We start from the raw sequence: 23,156 nt of genomic DNA on the forward strand, positions 1-23,156 counted from the left end.
GGTCAGCTGCCCTTCGTTGCACCTGGGGAACTGTTTCCTTCCTTATTTTTGGCCTGCAGTCAAAATAGGATCCCAGGAACCCAGAGGTTTTGTTTTCTTTGTCTCATTTTTTTTTTTTTTTTTGTCTTTTACGAATTTTTCTAAATTGTTGTTCAGGCCAAGCCCTGTTTTTGATGGCATATGAACAATATGGAAAACACATGGATATGTTCCTTTTGTCATTTTCTGTCATGCAAATGTAATTCCTGGATATGATAAACTCTGAGAGCCAGTGATGATTTCTGAGAGCACATATTGCATGACGACACAAACCACAAGCCACAAGGGTGGTCGTCCTTGTGGAAATGCCTGCCAACTACATTGTTGCATCTAACACCTAATGACACCCTGCCTTGTCTAGGTATGTCTAAATAACAGCGCTTTCTTTGGGTGGAGACCCTGGGACCCGGCCACTCTGCATTGTACTCCCTAGTTAAGAAATAAATCTGTTTAACTCAGTTCCGCTTTGTACCAGCAGCGCGTTGCTAGCCAGGAGTGCATTTCAATCTTCACAAAAATCTTAGGACATCCTCATTACCACATAACAGCTGCTGACTGAAGGCATCTAATAACTTCCTAATGGATAGGTCTCTAATGTAAATGAATCATATAGAATGAATCTGCAGGTGTCAGGAGCCAGAAGGCTTTATCCATAGGGTATATTTAGCAATATGTTATGTTACATTCATTCTACAAAGATGATGATCCCCTTTACACACACATTGGGATTACACACACACACACACACACACACATCATTTGAAACGCTTGTCCCACATGGGGATGCGGGGAGCTGGAGCCTAACCTGGCAACACAGGGCACAAGGCTGGAGGGGGAGGGGACACACCCAGGACAGGACGCCAGTCCATCGCAGGGCACCCCAAGCTGGACTCAAACCCCAGACCCACCGGAGAGCAGAACCCGGTCCAACCCACTGCATCACCGCGCCCCCCCACATTAGGATTATCCGGGATTAAAAATATATATATATATATATACACACACACACATACACACACACATCATTTGAAATGCTTGTCCCACATGGGGATGCAGGGAGCTGGAGCCTAACCTGGCAACACAGGGCACAAGGCTGGAGGGGGAGGGGACACAACCCAGGATAGGACGCCAGTCCATCGCAGGGCACCCCATGCTGGACTCGAACCCTAGACCCACCCGAGAGCAGGACCCAGTCCAACCCACTGCACCACCGCAGCCCCCTCTTAAAAATATATATAATATGCAAAAATTATATTCTCTAAAAAGCTTTCTATATGTAGCAGTGGGATCCTGTGTCCTGCCCCAGGTTGGTTACACTTGAAGGGGACATTAAGGCTTAGAAATTAAAGCATTAAAACGTCATCCAAAAATCTGAAGTTTCTGAATTTTGTAAGCAGCCGGTCATTAATACCCAATACGTCCAGTAACATCAGTCTTTTGGACTCATCAAAGACGCTCTTTTTCAAATATACTGGTTATATTTTCATAATCTCGCAAGCCTATCAGAGTTATAATTAATGCAAGACAAGGTTTATATTCGCTATGTTTGCATATGATTATTGGCTTATTGTGTCACTGAGGGTCAGCAGTGACTTGCTGAAGGATGCAAGTCCAGCCCAAAGTGAATGGTACTATCAGGTGAACCAAAGGGCATGTTCCATCAATGGCTGAAACACAATTTAAAGAAGAGAGGGTGCCCATGAGGCTGTCTATGAGCACAGTCACTGCTGATCACTGCTGGTCAAATGACTGTGACTGGAGAGGTACTTACTGAAAATTGGCTCATGACCCTATCTGAATAACCACAGTTAACACAGAAAAACAATTCACAGCAGAAGGAATGAAAACTGATACATAATTTATGTCTTTTAAATTCCTGCTTGACATTTTATTACATTTAATACACAAAAGCATTTTATGGCAATCAGCTGTGGTTTGAAATTCCTACCAATCTGTACAGCGTGTCAACGTTCAACATCTCAGTAACACCAGTTGGCTGCAAGCACGAAGTTACCCGACAAGCACAGAGACTGCAATTTTGCGGTTTGACGTGACACACAACACACCTGTGTACTGGGACAGCACAACAAGCACTGAACCAAAGAATTATGATGTGCACGGTGACACGCGTGTATGTTTGTCATTCAGATATTCACTTGTGGGGTTCGAAACACAGAACAGGAACGTGTCCCTCTCCGAAGTTCCCACAGGGCATCATAAGATGTCTTTCCACAAGCAGCGTCTGTGGTAAACTCATGTCTGCTTCTCGCAAGCTTTATGTAGTGCTGTTCACATGGGCAGCAGCAGGGGACATAACTGTCGGCACTGTCACCTGTCTACTGAAATGACCCGGGTTTGTCACCCACTTTCTGCTGTAGTACCATGCACTCATACAGTAAAAATGACCCAGCTGTGTAACTGAGTAAATCAGTGTACAAGCATCACACAGGAAGTCCCCATGGAGAAAAGTGTTGGATAAAATAAATGCACATATAAATTTAGTAAAGGCAACAAAATAAACTAAATTCAAAAATGTTTGATATTAACCATTAAGTAAAGTTTCATTAAGTGAGTATAAAAAAAAAATCAATTAAAGTTTTGCATTTTTGCAGAGGCAGGTTGGATGTCTTCACAGTGCACTCTCAGTATGTGTGAAAGGGAAAGAAAGAAAGAAAGAAAGAAAGAAAGAAAGAAAGAAAGAAAGAAAGAAAACAGCTCATTACACGCACGCTGCTGTGCCACTGACTCGCTAAATACATAGGTAGCAAAAGTGTGGCGCAAACCTTTATGGCCTTCATGGAAGACACACGTGACATTTTATCAGTCATTTTAGCCAGAAGGATAAAGGAGCCAATGGCAGGAACGCTGTGTTTGGTATGTGATCTGCTGTTCTCCTCTGTCACTTCACTGTCAGTGTCCCACTTGTCCCCTTGGATGTGTTTTCTTGTACCAGCAAAAAAGCAAACTGAGACACAAGCCTGGGATCACAGACAGCTTCTCACATACAACATCACACGCTGTCCTCTCCATCCTCTCTTTCTGTCTCTGGCCAATAGGAGTCTGCATGCACTCTTAACTTAAACGTTATGCACAAAGGCATCCAGAATGCAGTTTTGTCCATTTAGACCAAGTTCTGAGTTTCTGAGTTTCTCTACCTGAGACCTGAGGTCTTTTACTATTTCAGGTCCTTCTCAGGAGCTAACCAGCTCCATCACTTATCTTAATAGAAAATGGTAACCATAGTGACACAGAGCAATTACAGAAACACATCCTGCAGATTATGCACTATTTTACAGTACTGTCAAGGTCATGCAAAGGTCAGTTTAACATTGGCGGCTGTGCAGTTGAAGTAATGAAAAAGTCTCATGTTCTCACGGGCCTGATGGCTTTCATCTAATGTCTTTTTTTCACAGCCAGACCTTAAAACAAGTTGCTATACACACACATTTTCTGAACCGCTTGTCCTCTAGGGGATTGCGGGGAACCGGAGCCTACCCGGCAACACAGGGCATAAGGCCGGAGGGGGAGGGGACACACCCAGGACAGGACGCCAGTCCGCCGCAAGGCACCCCAAGCAGGACTTGAACCCCAAACCCACCAGAGAGCAGGACCCTGTCCAACCCACTGCGCCACTGCACCCCCTCAAATTGCTATACTAGTAAATAAATAGCACACTTCTTACCATCTCTCCCACACACAGGCACGCACAAACATGACATTCTCTTATGGCATTCTCACATTGATTGTTTTTTTCAGCTGTTCATTATGGACTCTTACACATACAGTATATCTATTTCAACCTCCTTTCAGAACAAAAGGTCAAAAATTAAATTTTCCCCTCATGTAAAAAGTCACATTGCAGTATGTATTTGTATGGGAGAGTGCTTTACTGTGGAAAGGTCCTGAACTGAAACATTTTCTGTTCACACCAAGCTTTACAACTATTGATTAAAGGATCACTTACTGGATTTTTTAAGCAGCACTTATGAATAGAACATAGTTGAACTTTAATGGTGTGATGGGCACTAGAGAGGAACAGATGATGCATAATGAGCATCATGAACACCGTTTAGTAACGTGTTTAGCGATGTGTGTCCTGTGGTGGATCTGTTGAACTGTTATCAATGGCTGAATCGATTTGAAAAGGTCAATAAACAGAACAGTCTGCATGTTTACAGCCAACTCGTGCAGCACAGTCATTGCACAGCCAATCAGCTGCGCCTGCTTGGCAACAGAAGATGCTGCAAAGATACAGTGGAGGCCAGTAACATATGGGGTCATTTGGCGACAGACTTGTAGGCCTTCATAGACTCTGTAGATGTGCATGGTGAGTGAGCCACACACACACCCATGCACACACACATTGTCTGAAACAAGTGGGGTCGCGGCAAACCGGAGCCTAACCTGCCAACATAGGGCATAAGGCCGGAGGGGACACACCCAGGACGGGACACCAGTCCATCACAAGGCACCCCAAGCGAGATTCGGTCAGACCCGCTGTGTCACCGCACATTTCTGTCAGGATTTATGGGGGAAAAAATGGTGATACAAGCAACAGTTTTTGTCAAAATCCTCTCCTATTTGATGCTTCTGCTCATCAGTGTACAGTCTGGAGATAATGCAGGGTCCTTATATGGTGCCAAGATTACAATAAGCAACCATTGCCAAAAACTCAAGAAGTACGTAAGCGCAAGCGCAGAGTTTTCTGAGCACAAGGTCAGCACGTTGCTCCACAAATGAGTGGTTTTCAAGTCAACTTGACCTTTTAAAGGTGAGGAACAGTAAGAACTGAGTACAATTTCATCAACCACACACCACATGATCCCAAATACACATTTCCAAATGACACAGAGAGGCTCCTATTACCTCAAAGCACAGTCTTTAAAGGTTATTAAATCTATTTGATTTGCTAACAACACATTTTCAAACTAAAAGAAAATGCTTTTGCTTTTTTTGGAAAGAAACTTAGGTGGCCAGTTCAGTCCCAAGAGGGTGCGCCATAGTTTACAACTGATTGCTGTTCCCTGCATGGGCAGATGGATCCCAGATGGGGAACTGGAGACCTTTGCACACTGCTGCAGTGCTGTCCTTGGGGATGTCACCGGTGAAGTCCTGCTCTGGGTACACAGCAGACCAACCAAGTGTAACTTGTATGGCCTGATGGACTGTCTAACCAGCTAAGGTCTATGGCATTTTTGGAAGGGCCTCTGCTAAGGAGCCATAAAAAGAATAAAATAACCCAGCAAATTTAAGTGAAATTCTGTTAAATTTGGTGTGACTGCAGCTATATATGTGATCAAAATGAGAAAAAAACTAATCGAGTTAGCTGATTAGGAAGGCCACTTGCATTCGCAAAGGATATGGCTGGTGTAGTATACATAATGACTCATATACACACATACGCACACATTTGGAAGCAGTTCATCCACTGCTGTGATTCCTCAATCAGCTGAATGATTACTCGGTAATGTGGCACCCTTCAGCAGATTAGTAATCTACATTTCGGAGAGGTGTGTTTGTATATTCTTCCCTGCTTTCAACTAATGTGACCTTGATGTTCCCTCAATAAAGATCAGTGAACCATTACCTTAAACCATACTAAGTGTCTCTCTTGATTGGGGTCAACTCCCATGTGACTAAAGCAACAAGAAGCCCACATACTGTGTCCAGCTGAATAAAGGTAGATTATTTCTGCATGGCCCACCTCAACTCTTTCTCTGTGGGCTCGTACTCTGTGGACGCTTCCTATACAGGTTCTTACTCTACGACTCTTCCTCTACAGACTCTTGGGTGACCCTTGCTACATTTGGTAACCATGACTGAAACTCTGAAACCCACAAAAACTCATCTGGACAGAGACTAATCAGAATCTACTTAATTTTCATTCAGGATTTGCCTCCTATTAATCAAAATGCACCTCTCTCTGATGAGCTTGTTAAAAGGCCATTGTGAGATGACCCTGAGGAGAAGGTCAAACACAGCTGCAAGTCAATGGTTACTGCTGGGCATTTTCTCAATAAAACAACTGTACTGAATGAACCCAGACCACATCTGAGCTTTTCTGAAGATTTAAAAAAAAAAAAAAAATTCTAATTGACGACACAAATGAAAGAAGTAAATAACATTGTGACAGGGCAGAATCCTGACCATCCTCATCCCATCTCACATTCCACACCGTATTACTCTCCGACTCTGGCCAATTGAAACTGGCCCCTTGACAAAATCTAAATTGCAACAGAACTTTTTGTCTCCTTAACTATTTTCATTTGCTTCTCCATTCACTATTCCTCCTTTCTCTTTCCCAAACCCCCACATTTATCAATACTGAGTGTAATGCAAAATTATTCAAAAGGTTTTTTTTTTTTTTTAAGCTGACACCTTTGTTCCAGGTACCTTAGAGTGTGAGGTTTGTACACTAAACTAGTTAACCATGATTTCTCATTTATACAGCGGGGAATTTTACTGTATCACTTCAAGGTAAATACAAAAGATACACATACAATGCTTCTTTTCAGGGACTGTGAGCAAGTACATTGCGGTTTAGAAGCTGCCACGCCCACACCTCCGGGCCAACACGGAACACCTGTGACGCAACGCAGACCGCAGCATAAAAGGCTGCGTCGGACAACCAGCTGATGCGGAACCTTGATCTGCCTCCTCGTTAGCGACCTTCTCCAGCCATTTCCTGTTCCCGAACGCCTTCCCCGAACCCATCCCTTGTTCCCCCGATCTACTGCCTCCTTCAGATCATCGACCTCTTCTTGCCTGTACACTGACCTCGCCTTTTGGATCCTCCCTGTTACGACGTTCGCACCTCGAAGACCCTTTGCCCGTCCTCTGACCTCCTCTCTTGGATTTCCCCAAAGACACCACGATTACCGCTCTGCACTTGGGTCCGCCGCTTCCCTCAGACGCGACCATGACAGAAGCTTTGTGGCCCCACTCGTCAAGGATCAAACTTGAGAGTCCATAGGTTCTGACACCACTGCGGTCAAATAAGCGCCATCTGTCTCTTCTCTCAGAGCGGCCGAATCCCTTTCAGGATTCAAGAAGCATCTCAAACGTCTCTTTCAGAGCCACTTCTATCCTTATACTTCCATTTTTTCATTCAGCTGATGCTATTCTCCAAACCAAAATACAATGTTAAGCTACCTCCAACTAATTACACATGTATACAGCTGGGTAATTGTTTACTGGAGCAATTTAGCGTATCTTGCTTAAGGGTACTACAGCAACAGGTGAGATCCGAACCAACAACGTTTGTAGTGTTAATTTTAAGCACAAAGCTATCAGTTCCCTGAGCTATAAGAGCTCCATAAATGAGTTCAACATCACTTGCTGTGATTATCTGTGTATTTGCTATTTGAATGTCACTCCTATAAGCAGCTACTTGAGGGATATGAACCAGCTATACATGGTATCAGACAGAAAAGTTGTGTGTTGATAAGCCTGTGTCTAAAGCTCTTTGTTTAATTAGTTGGTTAACTCACACGGTTAAATGAGTGGATGGGCACTGCTGTTTGGGTTTGTTGTGCATTATAGTATTGATACCTTATTGTTCTTCTGCTGGAAGCGTTTTCAGTAGCACTGAGACTGTTTGCTTTCAGCCAAGAATGCCTCGCACCCGCCTGCTGCTCCCTGGCTGGGAACTCGACTCAGCTCCTCAACCTGCGTCAGAAACCTGGCACCATCTTTAATGGCCCTCGCACCAATGGCAGCGCAGCAGCGACACCATTCACAACGCATACACATGGCTGAGCCTGAAGGCCATCTTTAATGACCTGCTAGTGCACAGTCAGGCTCCTGTTCGCGCACGGGGCCCGTCACTGGGCACAGTCACCGCTGAAGGGCTCCGCCCCATCCATACTGCACGGCGCATTTAGAAACCATCGGTGGCTGAAGGTATTTCAACTCACAGAAGCCTGACCACGCGCACTCTTGGCCTTCCCGAAACCTTTACGGGCTGCGTGTTTACGTCTGGCCAGCAGTGACGCCGGCACCTGGAGCCAAAACAGGGCTCGGCGTCAATAGGCCGCAGTGTGCACGCATGTACGGGCCGGGCACCAGGAGGACGGCGGCATGCGTCGACTGCGCAGCGTGTGGACCTCGCATACATTATGGAGAGGTATGTGCGTGATTGAGTCCGTGCCGTGCCCCAGTAAATGCGGCGCAGTGTTTGCTACTCGCACGCGGTACTCTCATCCATTTTCCACTCTTCCGGAGTCCCGTTGATTCACACGCGGGCGAGAGCTGCGAGGCCCTAGATGTAGCAAAGACAAGGGTTGTGTTCCGTTTTTCGAGACAAAGCTGTGGAGTTTTGGGAACGTCCTCTCCCTCTTTCCCCTGCCAGCCCGTCACTCCATGCAATAAATGCCGTGCATGCAGTTCGCACAACATCCCGCAGGCTCGCCCCTTTAATTTGGTTCTCAAAGGTGCAGAATATTGCAGGCATGGCAGCAAGGGGCTCTCCGACTCCTTACTGGAAAATTAGCGCTGTGAACGGCACACTTACAAACCCGGAGTCCCCGGGGGGTTTTGCAGCAAAACCAATAAAGGGCTTTTTAAGAAGCCGAGTGGTGCTGAGCGCTTGGGCCTAGCGGGAGGGAGCAGAAAACTTGCATCCGCGGATCACGTAAACAACTCGGCTCACATAACTGGGGTTCCGCCAGCGCAGGAAGCTGGGCTCTTTTCAAAGAGCCTCAGAAAGGGAGCCTCTGTCTGACAGTCTGGCCTGATCTGGAGACGACGGAACACGGCCGAGGAGCTTCTCCGCTCCATCTCGCCCAGGTCCACCCCGCCCGACCCCGCCCCGCCATCCAGGGGGTTTTGGAGTGTAACAGCTTTAGGAATTCTGGGAAATATCCTGCTTGAGCACTGAACCAGTATGCAGCAACATGCAACCATTCCCATCACGAGCTGGAACACGACATAGGCCAAAGTCAAACATGCATGACGGTCTCTAACCTGGCCATTCAGTACAGCACCGCATGATTAAGATTTCCATGCAATAATAACACGATGCCTTTAGACATTTCTAACAGAGGCCTCTCATTACCATTTGTTATTTACTGGCCACTGCTCTGCAGAAGCTGTAACGCATCTAACTGAATACCATCCAGTGAAAATAAAGGGTCATAAAACCATTAACATTCTTTTTTCACTACATTTATCCCAAGCAAACACTGTTGGGCCTAGCATTTAAAAGAGCATCAATACTTAGAGAAATGACCAAGCAATTTATATGATTAAATTTGTGTAATTTTTCACCTCTTTCGTTTGTTGTATAGCCATTTTGGAGAACACTGCAATCAACAGGCCCTTAACCGCTTCTCACAAGTCAATCAGTTGCCCCACTGCTCTCCAGCAGATTGTCCCTCAATTATTCTTCATCACTTGTTTGTTATCATACAAAAAAAGATAGTATTTGTTTTACATTCTTAAAGTTGCCTGTTTTATCAGACACTATATGAATTTTCATCATGTCGTTTGTTTGTGCCAATCAAGTATCTAAAACTTATCTTTGGCTTGCATTCACCGTCACGCGTCCATAGATTTCCAGTACATTCTGTCCAAAAAATTGTTGTTGATTTAGTTTTTTTTGTTATTTAGACAAACTCAGAGAAAAGACAATATGAGTGACTTGCAAAAGCTTTTGAGTCCCTGAGAAAAGAGCTAACGGAGAAGGTATACTGATGTCTATTGCATTTTAATAGTGCTGTATTAAATTTAAGAGTTGTAATTGCAGTAACTTGTTTTGTTCCATTACAGACTCTGCAATTATTTTCAGAAGTCATATTTTGATGTTGGTGCGTAACCTAAATATATGCCTACATGATCCTTTTGGCTTTCTTCTCTGAAACCATTGTGGCTTTTCTGTTCCAAAAAATATGGAAACCCCTTCATTTGTGCTTATATTCTATACCGATGTTTCACAGAATTCAAATTAGTTTGGTTTGTGTGTTTTTTTAGATCAAACACAGTAAACTGGAAATTAAATGCTGAGTCTGGCTGTACAGCTGTGGTTTTTCTTGCAGCGTTTCTGTTTAACACATTATTCCCACTGAGAGGATGCTGGTCATTTTTATGTGAGAACTAAACAAAGCCAGGTTCAGTTTTCTGGAAGAAAAGAGGTGGATACGCTGCATTACAGATCTGCGTGAAGTTTTTCAGAAGCTATAATTTTGCCTGTATGACTACTGCACATTCAATGACAGGGACCGGTAACCTGAAGAAGGCAGGTTTGTCTTACAATGGATTCTGCTATTGTACCCTTGACCTGGCTACATAATCTGAACTACTCGAGAAATTACTGGAATGTGGTCATTTCAGACTGTTCTCACTGAACGAAAACTGCAAAGTTATAGACTGTTTTAAAGAACTCCTGCAGTAATTTTATTATGTGCTCAAGGACAAATAATACAAAGTCGATAAAAAGTGATTCCCAAGTGGCTTTGTTCCAATTTTCATTCATTTTGTTTACCTTCTCAAGCACAATATCCTTTCTCAGCACTCCTAAACTGGATTAAGAAAATGTATATATACCTATTTATTTGATTTTGTATTTGTTTGTTTGCGACTCCCCCCCCAAGGCACTGCAACCTGGCAGGAATTATTTTGCTCTTAAGTGTCCACAGTGAGAAGACTGGGAAGGAGCTGAACTCCATCCGAAAGCTCGGAAAACATGTTGCGCCAGTCCATCCGTGCTGGAAGCGTCACGGGTTCGGCTCTGTGTAAAAGTGGCGTTGAATTACTCGCGCTCACACATTCTGGCCATGCCGCGGGGGGAGAAGAAAGAAAAACAGAAGAGGTCAGAGGAGTCAGGGCAACAAGGCTTGCCAGAGTGAAACAGTGCCGCCGTGTAACTTCTGCACGTCAGTGAAGCTGAAGTCTCCGCTATTAAAATGCGAGTTATGAGGCCTTGAGTCATGAACCCTCTCAAAAGCTCACTATGTGTCCGTCATCATGAAACTAATAGGTCTTTGATAGCTTGACATGAATTTCTAATTGGGGCCTGGAGACAGTGGGACACACGCCGCTTATGTGTACCATCCGGCGTGGGGAAAGCAGCGCATGTGACACCGGCTCACTCATCCCGCACATGTCCTGCGACAGCGTGGAACGCGCACAGGGACACGTTGCTGTGCCGTCGGCGGAGTTGGTGCTGCGAAAGCAGCCTTGTGCAAACCCTGCTGTGCCACCCCGCACAAGCCTCTCTTTATGCTCCAACTGCACGGTCAGTCAGCTCCGGGCCTCACGTGCTGCAATGTCACGGGAACGTAGGCACTACAGCTCTGAGGGCCTCCACTGATGGTCAGACACAGTCATTACATCCATCACAGCACGGCTACAGTGGGACGTGAAACTACTGCCGCAGGTGACTGGTGCGAGAAGAACGGTGCTGTCTACACCCATCTGTGTCACATAAGACAAACATAGCTGTGGTTATGCAGTACTAGTTTAGTGTGTTCTGCACCATACTGCTCGCGCTACATGGTCAGAGCAACATGGTCAAGACGTGGTTACACTTTCAATTTGAATAAATTCAGTTTCTTTTTAAAGAGCACTCTTCTCACGAAATGACACTGAGCAAAAGGTCAAAAGCAGAATACAAACAAAAGGTCGGCTGTAAATTAAATTACTACAAAAATTATGTAATTATTAAAACTGTAAGCCAACTGGCCACGGGGGAAAGGAACAAAGAAACTCCAAAGCAAAAGGCAAGGAAAAAAAACCCTCTGGGGGTCCATGCACCAGTGACTGCCCACCCCTCCTGGGGCATTCTAGATTTAAAACGGCTTTTAAGTCAATTTACAGCTACTTATAATGTTGTTTGCTAAATACAAAGCATCATGATGTGCTCTCTGGCAGAGCTGAGCTTATACAAACAGTATGTGCAGTGATTACAGGTACAAGTCACATGATCATTACCAATATGCATAGAGTCAAATGATGATTAATTATGTAAAAACAGTCAGTAAGAGTGAACCTTTTCCTACACTGTTCACACCTGTGTTAAAAAGCCCTGTTATTTTGTGCTGGCACATAGTTCAGCCCTCGGTGTCGTAACACGGAGATGTGCGTGTGCGTAACAAATTGATATGACGCTTCTGAACAGAAGAACAAAACGGTGTTCAGCAAGAGCCCCCTTGGAGCTCCGGGTTCCAGTTAAAGAGAAAAGAGCAGCGTTAAAGGGTCCTATCCATTTAAGGTGACCCATCCCACACACACACCCACACCCAAGCAAGAAGGCCAAGTGACTGATGTTGTGATTCCACAGTGACAACTTCTGACCGTTAATATTTCCGGAAACTTCTCTTCATCTGCCCAGGCCTGAGTTAAGAACCCACACTGGACTATCCTGCCGAGTGCCTTCGAGACTTCTGCACGGCAGCAGGGACGCCGTCTCCGCATCACCGTTCCTCTCAGCACTGTTCGGTCCAGTGACTCAGGAAACGAACAAAGATGATCATCCTCTCCGTGTTCCTGAGGATGCCAGAAGGACCATAGGGAAGGGGTTATGAAGGAGGTCAACAGTTCTGCACACTTTGTCTGACACTTTCTAGCTCTATGTCCTACACCTCTACAGCAGCTGGACAAGGCAGCTGACTGTGAAGCTGGGGACGAACGCCGACAAGCTGGATAGGCCACATCTTCTCGGAGCCCTCGTGTCCATGCTGACCGTGAGTGAGGCCGCACTCTGACCAAGCATCGGATGCCTGCGGTCAGGGTTAGTTCTGCTTCTGGGGCAGAGTCTCAGAAGTGCTCCATCAACGGACACTTTCTCCTCCGCACTCATTCTATCCTTCTGTTTTACTTCTTCCTGCCGTATTTTCTCTGCTAAAACTCAGAACAAATGTAACCTGAGAAAAAAGGACAACGTTTCTTGCGTTCCTCTTTAGGCACAAAGTCGAGGGCTTCACATGGTGTCAGACTCTCCGCATCTGCGTTCCCATCTTAGGGCTGACCTCACTCTTTTATTGGGTCATTAAGTCATAGATGTAGACTGCACTGTGTTTTCCTGAGTCCCTGTCCTATGTGGCCGCAAAGATAAATAGCTGCAACAGCTCAGCCAGGTAGGAGCCTCGAGCACCAGGGCCCCTTGCCGAGCGGCCCTTGATCTTTCACCATCTCTGTCGTACTCGTTAGCCTACTGAGAAGTGACACGTTGGCTTTTATGTCAAGTAAGACCAAAGTCCTTGAAAACAAGCATCTCCCCCTGAAGCAATGGCATTGTCAAAGGTTCGAAACTCTGGGCCGAGGACGAGGACCCCTGCAGTCATGCTCTGTCCATACCTTTGCCATTTAATTTGCACTTGGTCTGGCAGAACAGGATGTTGATTGTAGCACAGGAGTTTTGCATGAGAAAATGAGCTTCTGCCCTGATTTGTTCTCATCGATGGTATTGAGTACGGTACGGATGCTCACACACCCCTCGTTTCTGTCTGTCCATCAGTGCATCATGGAAAAGCCTTTCACTTTCTCAGCCACATCGCTAATGGAGAGCTTGATGCGTTAAAATACACAGGCCCCAAGGGGCCAAATGTAAGAAATGTCATTAATTCACAGAAATCAGCATGAACTGCAGTAAATTTGGTTTGTCCTGGAATCAAGGCACGCTCATTTTGTTTCTTCTGAAATAAAGTCATCGGGTGAATGTTTTGTTCTTCCGAAAATGCGATTGTTCGAGTTGTCTGTCGGTTGCCAGCACTTACAGGGCTCCGCAGCCGCTGTCAATCCAGGCAACGTGGGAGTCATTAGCAGGATGCAAACGGTAGTCATGAGGACCACATTAACTGCCTCCCTTCTTCCCTGGTTTTTAACCGAACCAGTATGCCATCAGCAGCACCAGGAGCGCCGCAGGAGACCAGATAGCAAGGGATGCCCCACACCCCCCGCTGACATTGGCTAGCGGAGTAGCAGAACGCAAACAGCCTGAAGCAATGGACTCCTGTATGGCCCCTGCAGTGGATAGTGAGGCACAGAGAGGGTTAGAAAACATTTGCAGAACATAACTTCAGCGCTCCTTTAGGGTTGCTCTCTAGCATATTTAGCACATATCTAGACTCTCCGACCAAAGGGCAGCACAGTTTTCTGACGTTGTCTTGAAAATGAAAGAAAATAAATTTTCCAAAAAAAAATAAAAAATTTTTTTCAAGCCCTCAACCTGTCCTGACTCAGTGATTCGGTGTTAAACTCACATTTTTTTCTTTGGCTGATCTAATTTGGCCTTCCAGCCCATCTCTCCCTCTAACGCAGACAAACACCTTAGTAGAGACAGTGGGAGTTCCCACATGACTGTCTGTGGAGCTTCATTAGAGAATGTTCTAAGCAAATTGTGACAGCTCGCGCTTCAGCGCTCCTGCACATTATGTCCACATCGGCCTTCTCTAGACAAACCTCCTGTTCTTAAGTCATTGCTCATGATTTGGTCTTGCAAAGTAGTAAAGGTCTTCAAGTACATTGCATTTTTCCATTTTTGTGACACTTACCATTACAAGTCGCTTTGGAGAAAAGCATCAGCTAACTGAATAAATTGAGTATAAATGTAGGGGGGCGATGGGGTGCGGTGGCGCAGTGGGTTGGACCGCAGTCCTGCTTTCCGGTGGGTCTGGGGTTCAAGTCCCGCTTGGGGTGCCTTGTGGCGGACTGGCGTCCCGTCCTGGGTGTGTCCCCTTCCCCCTCTGGCCTTACGCCCTGTGTTGCCGGGTAGGCTCCGGTTCCCCGTGACCCCGTAAGGGACAAGCGGTTCTGAAGATGTGTGTGTGTGTAGGGGGGCGCAGTGGTGGAGTGGGTTGGACCGGGTCCTGCTCTCTGGTGGGTCTGGGTTCGAGTCCTGCTTGGGGTGCCTTGTGACAGACTGGTGTCCCATCCTGGGTGTGTCCCCTCCCCCTCCAGCTTTGCGTCCCGTGTTGCTGGGTTAGGCTCCGGTTCACCGCAATCCCATATAGGACAAGCGGCTTCAGATGATGCGTGTGTGTAGTGTAAATGTGAGCCACCTTGGAGAAAACCTTTGGCTAAGTGAATTAATAAAGACAATTATACGTGCCCTACTGGTCCCTTTTTTTAATGAATAACGCAAGGGCTTCCACCGGTTCAAAGACCCTCCTCACTCTTACTCTAAACTGCACTTTCTCTTTTTCATTAGCGTCTCCGAATACAAGAAAAACAAACTGACGAGGAATTCTTAAAGCACCAGCTTTGCAGGATGAAGGACATCTCTGAACTTATTATTCCAGCAAAATTCTTAATAGTTTCCACATCAGGATCGAAGCGAACTTGAAAAAAATCTACCGAAAAGAGAGCACAGAACCAGGCGAGAGCAAACAAAACCGGAGGAAATGAAATGATTCCAGGACGGTGATTATAAACAGAGTCACTGTTCTTCATCAGATAAGGAGGATTAGCTAAATATGATAGAGCGCATGTCAATATGATAGAGTATGTGTCAGTATGACAGAGGTGTGGGATGTAAAGGAGCTCACAAGTGATTCCATTTCACTTCACATAGTGACAGACACGAATCACTCTTCCGGCCCCAGTAAAAAGTTTTTTTTTTTTTTTAAATAACCAAAAGGGTTTCCCAGCACTCGATACAAGAATCTCTTGGCCCTGTAAGAGGTAAGAAAAGGTTCAGCTCTCTGCATACATTCTAAAAGCTATGAATATATTATACCTTAAGCCTAATGGATTTAAAAAAATCAAACATGACTGTCCAGTTATGTTACATTTATTCATTATTCATGTCCAACTAATTTCTTCTGTGCCTTTAAGACATTTTTCCCTTTGCTGCATGGCACACCAGGTCGCAGGTACCTCATTTAAAACAGCCATGAAGCGTGAGGTGTTCAGCGGGGGATTCAGCACCTCCACAACACACACATTAAAATTTCTCCTTGGGAATCGATCGTCAACTTGTGGCCTAATTTGATGCCTCCAGGGAGCCTCAGGTGTGAGTGCTGCAGTCCTGAGCAGTGGCCATAGCTACAGATGAGACTGTTCCCTCACAAGCAGTTCTATGAAAGCTCAAGGCAGATACTGTATTAGGTTCACCTTCTCAACATGAGCTCAGCTCCTAAAGCAATGTATGAAATTACTGTAAACATTAAATTTGTTGTTGCTGCCAATTTAGCTCCATTCGTACCTCTGAGAGAAATACAAGAAATACACCTGAAACCTGGAGGGTCTTGGATCCACTCCTGCAACGGGACCTGCTGTTAACGCTTGATCCAGGTTCTAGGCCTGAATTGCTGCAGTAGAATACCCTGCTGTATAAACAGTTAAATTGTTTGGACTGAAAGCATCAGCTAAGCAAATAATAATAATGTCCTCCTGCATGTAACAGTCCCTATCTGACTATGGAGAAGTGTTTATTCTAAGGCAGGGTCATGGTGGCCTGGAGCCCATTCCAGAAGCATAAGGCAGAAGGCTAGGCATAGTACACACATGTGCATGCACACACACACACACACATACACACACACACACACACACACACACACACACACACACACACACACGCAGGGTAAATTAGGAGTCACCAATCTGCCTGAAACACATTATTTCAGACTGTGGGAAGGCACACACAAGAACAAGGGGTTAAATAAACTGCACACAGACTAAGCTGGTTTGAACCCATGTCTTCCGAGGGGCCCACATAAGTAACAACAGCTGAATTTTAGGACATAAGTGTGACTAATCTAAAGTCAAGGGTTTTTTGCAGGCAGTTTGGTTGCTGGAGCTGAAGACTCTGGGTTAGATAGCATCTCCAGACTGAGCATGCAAAGGGTTCACGGACCGGTAGGGTGTAGGGTCATAGACACAGAAGGGCCCAAAGGCAAGAGGGACTCGAGCTGCTTCTACTACACGCAGTGTGCATTTGAGCTATAGAAAGTTTCCTCGCGATGTAGATACTTGTTAAAATCTTGGTCTCATTGTGAAATCAGCCATACCACCACCTATCTTTGACTCTTAGGCTCGTGAACACGTCAGGTGGACAAACATACCCTGTTTACCTTGAAGGGTCATACAGATGAAATAAGCAGATCCATTTCCAGACATGTTGAAAGGATGTAGAACAGACAGACATGTATCAGATCATCCAGGAACCGCAGATTGACCTGAACTGCATCCAGACGGAGTGGTGTATTGACGGCCATCAGTATCACCAGCCTGAGGGAGATACGACCGGGACCTTGTCCTGGGTCACGGACTGAGCAGGTCTTCCAACAAGCGCTGAGCTCCAACATGCATCTCATCACAGGTGTAGAATCACCGTAAGCAGGAGAACGGGGGGTCCTATGGAGTGATGGAGCCCACGATGCAGCGCTGTCACACAGCAATGCAAAATATTCTCTCAATACAAAATAAAGTTAAATAAAGAAGACAGTAGTACGTGGCCAGCTACAGTTCTGCGTGCAATAGTGTACTCAGTCTCTCAGCGCAGGACTTGGAACACAAATACTTCTGACTGGCCAGCGAATCGCGACAGAGATAAATGGGGAGCGGGACTCCGACTCAAGACAAGTAGCTCCCCTCCATACGAGGACAGGGCCGCTTAAGCTGGGGCTACACTTCAGAACTGCGTCCTCGTCCCCGGTGATGGGGCTGTTGGACCTGCACAGAGAGTCAGCTGCATTACAGGGAGAGACCACACAGTCACACAGTAGCCCTGCTCAGACGCACACAAGGTGCTGGGACCCCGGAGAGCAGCGCGTGAGTCTTCGCCGGACCTATTTCAAGAGAAAGTGATTGCCAAGAGAAATGCGTACAGCCTGGTTTAAGCGCTTCTCATCAAATGCACAGTTACGCTCTCAGAAAATCTGCTGAAACATACAGCGAACTGAACCACTATGTCTTCTGGTGCCATGAAGTGTGCGACACCACACTTGACACTGAAATGCGACCTGTGTGATCTGTGACCCACTGCTGTGGTCTCCACATTTTTCTCGCTGTTCTCTTAGATATAGTCACAGGTCATACTGCAGCTTTGCTCCAAGCCCTTTGCAGACATGTGCAGGGACACAGATATCATCCAGGACAAGAGCTCTCTGGTAACTGTAGGTATGAGAGCTCTCTCCAGGAAATGTGGAGGCGCTGTGCGTGTTGCTGCTGTAATCGGATCGGCACAGCGATCAGGCCTGGCCTACTGACCGCGTATGGAAACCTCAACTATTTCACAAACAAACAAACACAAGCTCTGTGCAACTTGGCAAGGTTCACTAGTGGGTTGAGAATTTAGCGACTGCCCTCCACATAATCGATGCAAAATATTTTAGTGCTGGAATATTTTGTTAATGGAAAAAAAGCTTTATTGAGAGCTTGGCGATTGCACACTTTATCTGTGGAAACTGTCTGGCTCCATGGCAGGACCTAACAGACTCTTATACCTCTGGCTTCAAGGGCGATGGGGCTGTGAAATGCAGAGGTCGGCCACTGTGTTTTAAAAAACACTCTGATCCAAACATAGTTAACCATTTCCACTAAATCGATCCATCTAAACAAAGAAATCCATGTGTCATAGGCTACCCATAAAATGAACTGAGCTTAGTTCATATGTAGAGCAAGATGAATAAATTCTATGGCTCAGAAAGTGGGTGTTGCGCAAAAGAACAGATTTTTAAAAGCAGGACTTGTTTAAATTCGAGATCGAACGCCGCTAAAACTTTCAGCTAAACTAAGAGCGGGACGAATTAAGGATGCCACCCAAGAGGAAAAAAATATGCATTTATGCTTAGGAATTCTTTGAACACAATAATTCGTAAAAGCTGAGTTCTTGCTATGCAAGTGTTACAACACGATTACAAACATACTGAAGTTACAAGTCTTACACACAGGCAGGTGTTAGAGTCCTTGTATGTGTGTGTAAGTGTTTCAACAGAGTTACACATAAGTGCTGCAACATTTGTATGTTGCTGCATGAGTTTCAATAGGGACACATATTTGTAAGCAGTACAACAGTCGTATGTGCAAATAACGGCTAAGGCATGCTTACGTGGAGCTACAGAATCAATTAGAAGACTTCCAAACCAAATGAAATCCTTTGAAACTGTGATTCAGAGAAGTGCCCTCATCCCCAGGACCTGAGCTGGGCAAGTGAGCCACAGTCCGACTTGTCCTGCTACATAAAGTAGCACATTTATATAATTAGAAGGTAACATAAAGGAACACTTACCAGGCCATAGACGCAGCTCAGGATGGAGCAGCACAGGATGATGCCAACGCCGTGGACCAGCACCCTGGACCCCATGACGACACGGTCCAAGAGAGCTCAGGTCCACTATAACACAGTCACTTCAGATGGCCACTCTGACGGCTACTTAGAGCGTTTTCTTTGCCTTATTTCCTCCCCTTAGATAAACACTGCAGGAAAGTCACCATAATCCATCCGTTTCTCCATAACGCGGCAGATCTGGACTTGTAAAAACGATAAAAATAATAATAATCTGTTGATTTCCCTCCTCTCTCTCAAATCTGTAACCCATTCAAACTGAGCTCACTCTCTTTTTCATTTCTCTGCATCTGTCTTTTTTTCTGAAATTACATCCACATGTCAAAACTATTTATGTCCTTCTCTCTCTGCGGTGGGAAGTTCAAATGATTCTTTGTGGAGAAGAAACCAGCACTTTTCTTTTTCAGATCTTTTTTTAAATTTTCCCCCAGCCTTACTATTTAAAGTTTTCTCCTTTTTTTCCCCTTCAACTTTTTTTACAAAGTTTCTTCTTTTAAAGCAAGCTGAAATTGCAGTAATAAAGTAGGCTTCTCTTTTAAAAAGGTAGTAATATCAAACAGAGTAATTGGAAACATGCTATAGAGAAGTACAGGCTAAGGCTTAGGTCGGGAGACGTAGGCTGTTAATTACACACACACACACGCACACACTTTGTACGTTACGGTGCAGTAGCCTTTATTCTGAGTGTGGATCCCCGGAAAAAGCGCACTATGAAAGAGCCCAGGCACGTGTCTATGTTCACATACGTACAAATTTTCCTCACCCTTCTACAGGTAAATGGCGGTAAACGTCTCCCAAACCGTTACATTTAGTCTAGTCGGCAAACTGCGAGCGGCCGCTTTCGCCAGAGATGCGCCGGGCGGGTTTTAAAGGATCAACATGTTCCACGCACGATGGAGAAACATCTCCGTCCACCAAGGTCCATCACTGAGCGGCGGCCGAAGCCAACTTTTAACTTTGGATCAGCTGCCATACACATGAGGTGCCGATGTAACCATGCTACGTACAGTCCCTAAGATACGAACAGAAAGCCATAAGGATCACAAACCTCGGCGAGCGCACGGGGACGCGGACAGAGCGAGCGAGAGGTGCGGCGCGCTCCCGAAGCGAACTACGGTCCTCCCAGAAGAAATGAGAGAAATCGAGGAGAAAACATCGCTCCTACAGTTCGAGACAACGTGTTAATACTGGAGGAACTGGAGACGCATCACTGACTGAGTTGGAGAGACTGAAGAGGCTGGAGGTCCGCGCACTTCCCTAATGTGCGTGTGCGCGTGTGTGTGTGCGCCCGCGTGCCCGTGTGTGTGTGTGTGTGTGTGTGAAGACTCGTGGAGGAGGAGGAGGAGGAGGAGGTCCCCATTGGTCCAGAGCCCATGCAGATCCCCTCACCCGCGGCCAGCGGAGCCCCCGGGCTGCGCGTCACCGCGCCGGCGCGCGCTCTCCGATCCCGGCAGGAACGATCGGAGACGTTCCGTTATACGGCTACAGATTAGGAAACTCCTCGCTATCACCCTACTGCAGCGGAGAAAAATAAATATAATTACTCGTTTCGCGTTTGAGAAGTTCAAAAGGATCCTTCAGGCGAATGATAAATTATATCAGTAGAATCTTATGGAAGAAAATAATCGTTAATAATTGTGCTTTTAGGAATTTAACTACAAATACTGGTCTTTCACTGTGGACCACTTGTAACTATGCAACTTGTTTAAGGCATGATGGTCTCAAATTATAGCAGAGACACCACTTTATTTGCATAAATAAATATGCTTAAGGGTGACTTCACCATGCTGCAGGACTGTATAAAAATATGTAAATATATATTTAGAAAATGAAATATCCCGTTGTGCGGGACTTATTTTTATGATCTGTGGATGAATAAACTGACAAAATAGTCCGTGGAAGTAGCTTACACAGTTGTTTTTATGGTCACCGTCAAATAAACCATATTTTCAGATATTTGGAAAGTCAGCACCGGGCATTCATTCATTTACATTTAAATTTACATCTATTCATTTAGCAGACGCTTTTCTCCAAAAGCGACGTGCATCTCAGCAAAAATACAATTTGTACATTACATGATTAAGTTAGGAGAAAGAGACATGGGGCTGCAGACATGATTCTTAAGTAAACCAAGTTTGTTACTTTCTACTTGAGGCACCGATGTTCATCGCTTGAGTAGGTACATAAAATGCAGGATAAATTCATTCATTCATTCATTCCATATTTTTAGTTTTAAGGGTGTCCTAGTACTTTAAGGTGTGTGACAGACTCTCTCTCTCACTTAGTGGGCAGAAATCTCATGCTGCTACTTTGAAAACCGCTACAAAATATTTTCGTACAACTATAAAAGACAATGACTGTTAAATAGAAATGCATGCATTTTTGTCCTTGTAACTCTTGCAGGTCCAGCAACATATTTGCAGGCAGGAATTTTCCTGCTGCAATTAATAAATCATTACCCCATGCTGTCCTATCCTGTTATATTATGCCACACTGGTCAAAGGTAAGGAGGGATGCATCTGAGAAACAGTGAGTACTAGGGCAATCATACAGCGAGACCCTCTATATCACCATCAGACACGACTGGTTCTGTCTCTCTCGCAGCCTCGTGTCCCAGTGCTCAGGTCTGAATTGTTCTCAAGTTCTGAGAGCAGATGCTCACACTCATACAGGTGGCAGCTGTGGGACTCTGAGAAAGCAAACTGTGTTTTCCTGGTTGAGAAACACGTTTCTGCTGCAGAGAACATCACTGAACTGGAATCCAAAATGGTTCTGAAGTCTTTACATGCTTCACTGTGCGAGTGTTGCACACTAACTGGCATATGCTATGAATGGACTGCACACTGAGGGAGCATCCCTAACATGATAGCATGAAGGAAATGAGTTTTGAAGCAGGGCTTCATTGTCACTGAGTCTTTTATGTACTTTAGATGTAGTATTTTGAGAAATACAGTACTGTGCAAAAGTCTTAGGCACTTAGATGTGTAAAATATTTGTTTTAGACTGTTATTTAATGTCTTCTGCAGTAGTGTCAATGGGAAAGAGCATATTTTAGATTTCCAAGCATTCCTTTTGCAAAAAGTTGCAATATTACAAAAAGGGTTTTGTATGTCATTAAAGAACGAAAGTACACACACACACACACACACACACACTGTCTGAAACTACTCGTCGCAAGTGGGGTCGTGGTGAATTGGAGCCTAACCCGGCAACACAGGGCGCAAGGCTGGAGGGGGAGGCCTCGTGTCCAGTGCTCAGGTCTAAATTGTTCTCAAGAACTAGTTATTTTCACTGAGTATTGTCTAACTATGAGTGGACCCAAGAGTGTGAAATTATTTTGCCAACTGCCAGTCTATAGGAGTTCAGGGTGGCACAGTGGTTATAACACTAAGCACCTGCTGTTCTGATTGACTTGAGGACTGCAAGAGCTCCGCTCGGCTTCCACTCTGCTTGGCTTCCAAGCTTTTTGTGCTTCTGTAAATTGCATTAGGATTACGGAGAAAGTCCCCTTCCAGACATTCATTGAAAACATATCAATGAAAACAATAATAATTTCAGAGCTGAATTTGGTCTTCTGGTGACCTGAATTAGAACACTGCTGTAAAAAGATTGTTTATTCAGTTAAAATCACAGCAACGCCAGTGCTGTCAAATCAGCTCTAAGAAAACAAATTCATTCTAATGAATTGTCCCAGATTTACTTACTTCAAAACAGAAAAAAATCTAAGAAACAAACACTGTTAGTAGCTGTGGTCTTGAAGGCACAAAACATCTCCATAGGTGCATTGAATTTCTTTGTTGACATGACTTAACCTGAAGCTCTTGATTTCTCTCAAGTGCTTGCCTGTAATGAAATCTTTGGGGTTAAATACTCATCAAAAAAGAGCGAA

The 23,156-nt window shown here is 45.1% G+C and overlaps 1 protein-coding gene across 1 annotated transcript in view; it reads right to left on the minus strand.

The window, feature by feature from the left end:
- Window positions 1-19,337, minus strand: part of pth1r (parathyroid hormone 1 receptor) — a 67,875-nt gene extending 48,538 nt beyond the window's left edge. The window contains exon 1 of the mRNA XM_018747639.2: window positions 19,211-19,337. Within this exon, the coding sequence (XP_018603155.1) occupies window positions 19,211-19,285 (75 nt within the window). The 5' untranslated portion in view covers window positions 19,286-19,337. The remainder of the gene's footprint in view (window positions 1-19,210) is intronic.
- Between the last annotated feature and the right edge of the window lie 3,819 nt (window positions 19,338-23,156).

The sequence above is a fragment of the Scleropages formosus genome, chromosome 7, assembly GCF_900964775.1.
Source record: "Scleropages formosus chromosome 7, fSclFor1.1, whole genome shotgun sequence".
Taxonomy (NCBI): Eukaryota; Metazoa; Chordata; class Actinopteri; order Osteoglossiformes; family Osteoglossidae; genus Scleropages; species Scleropages formosus.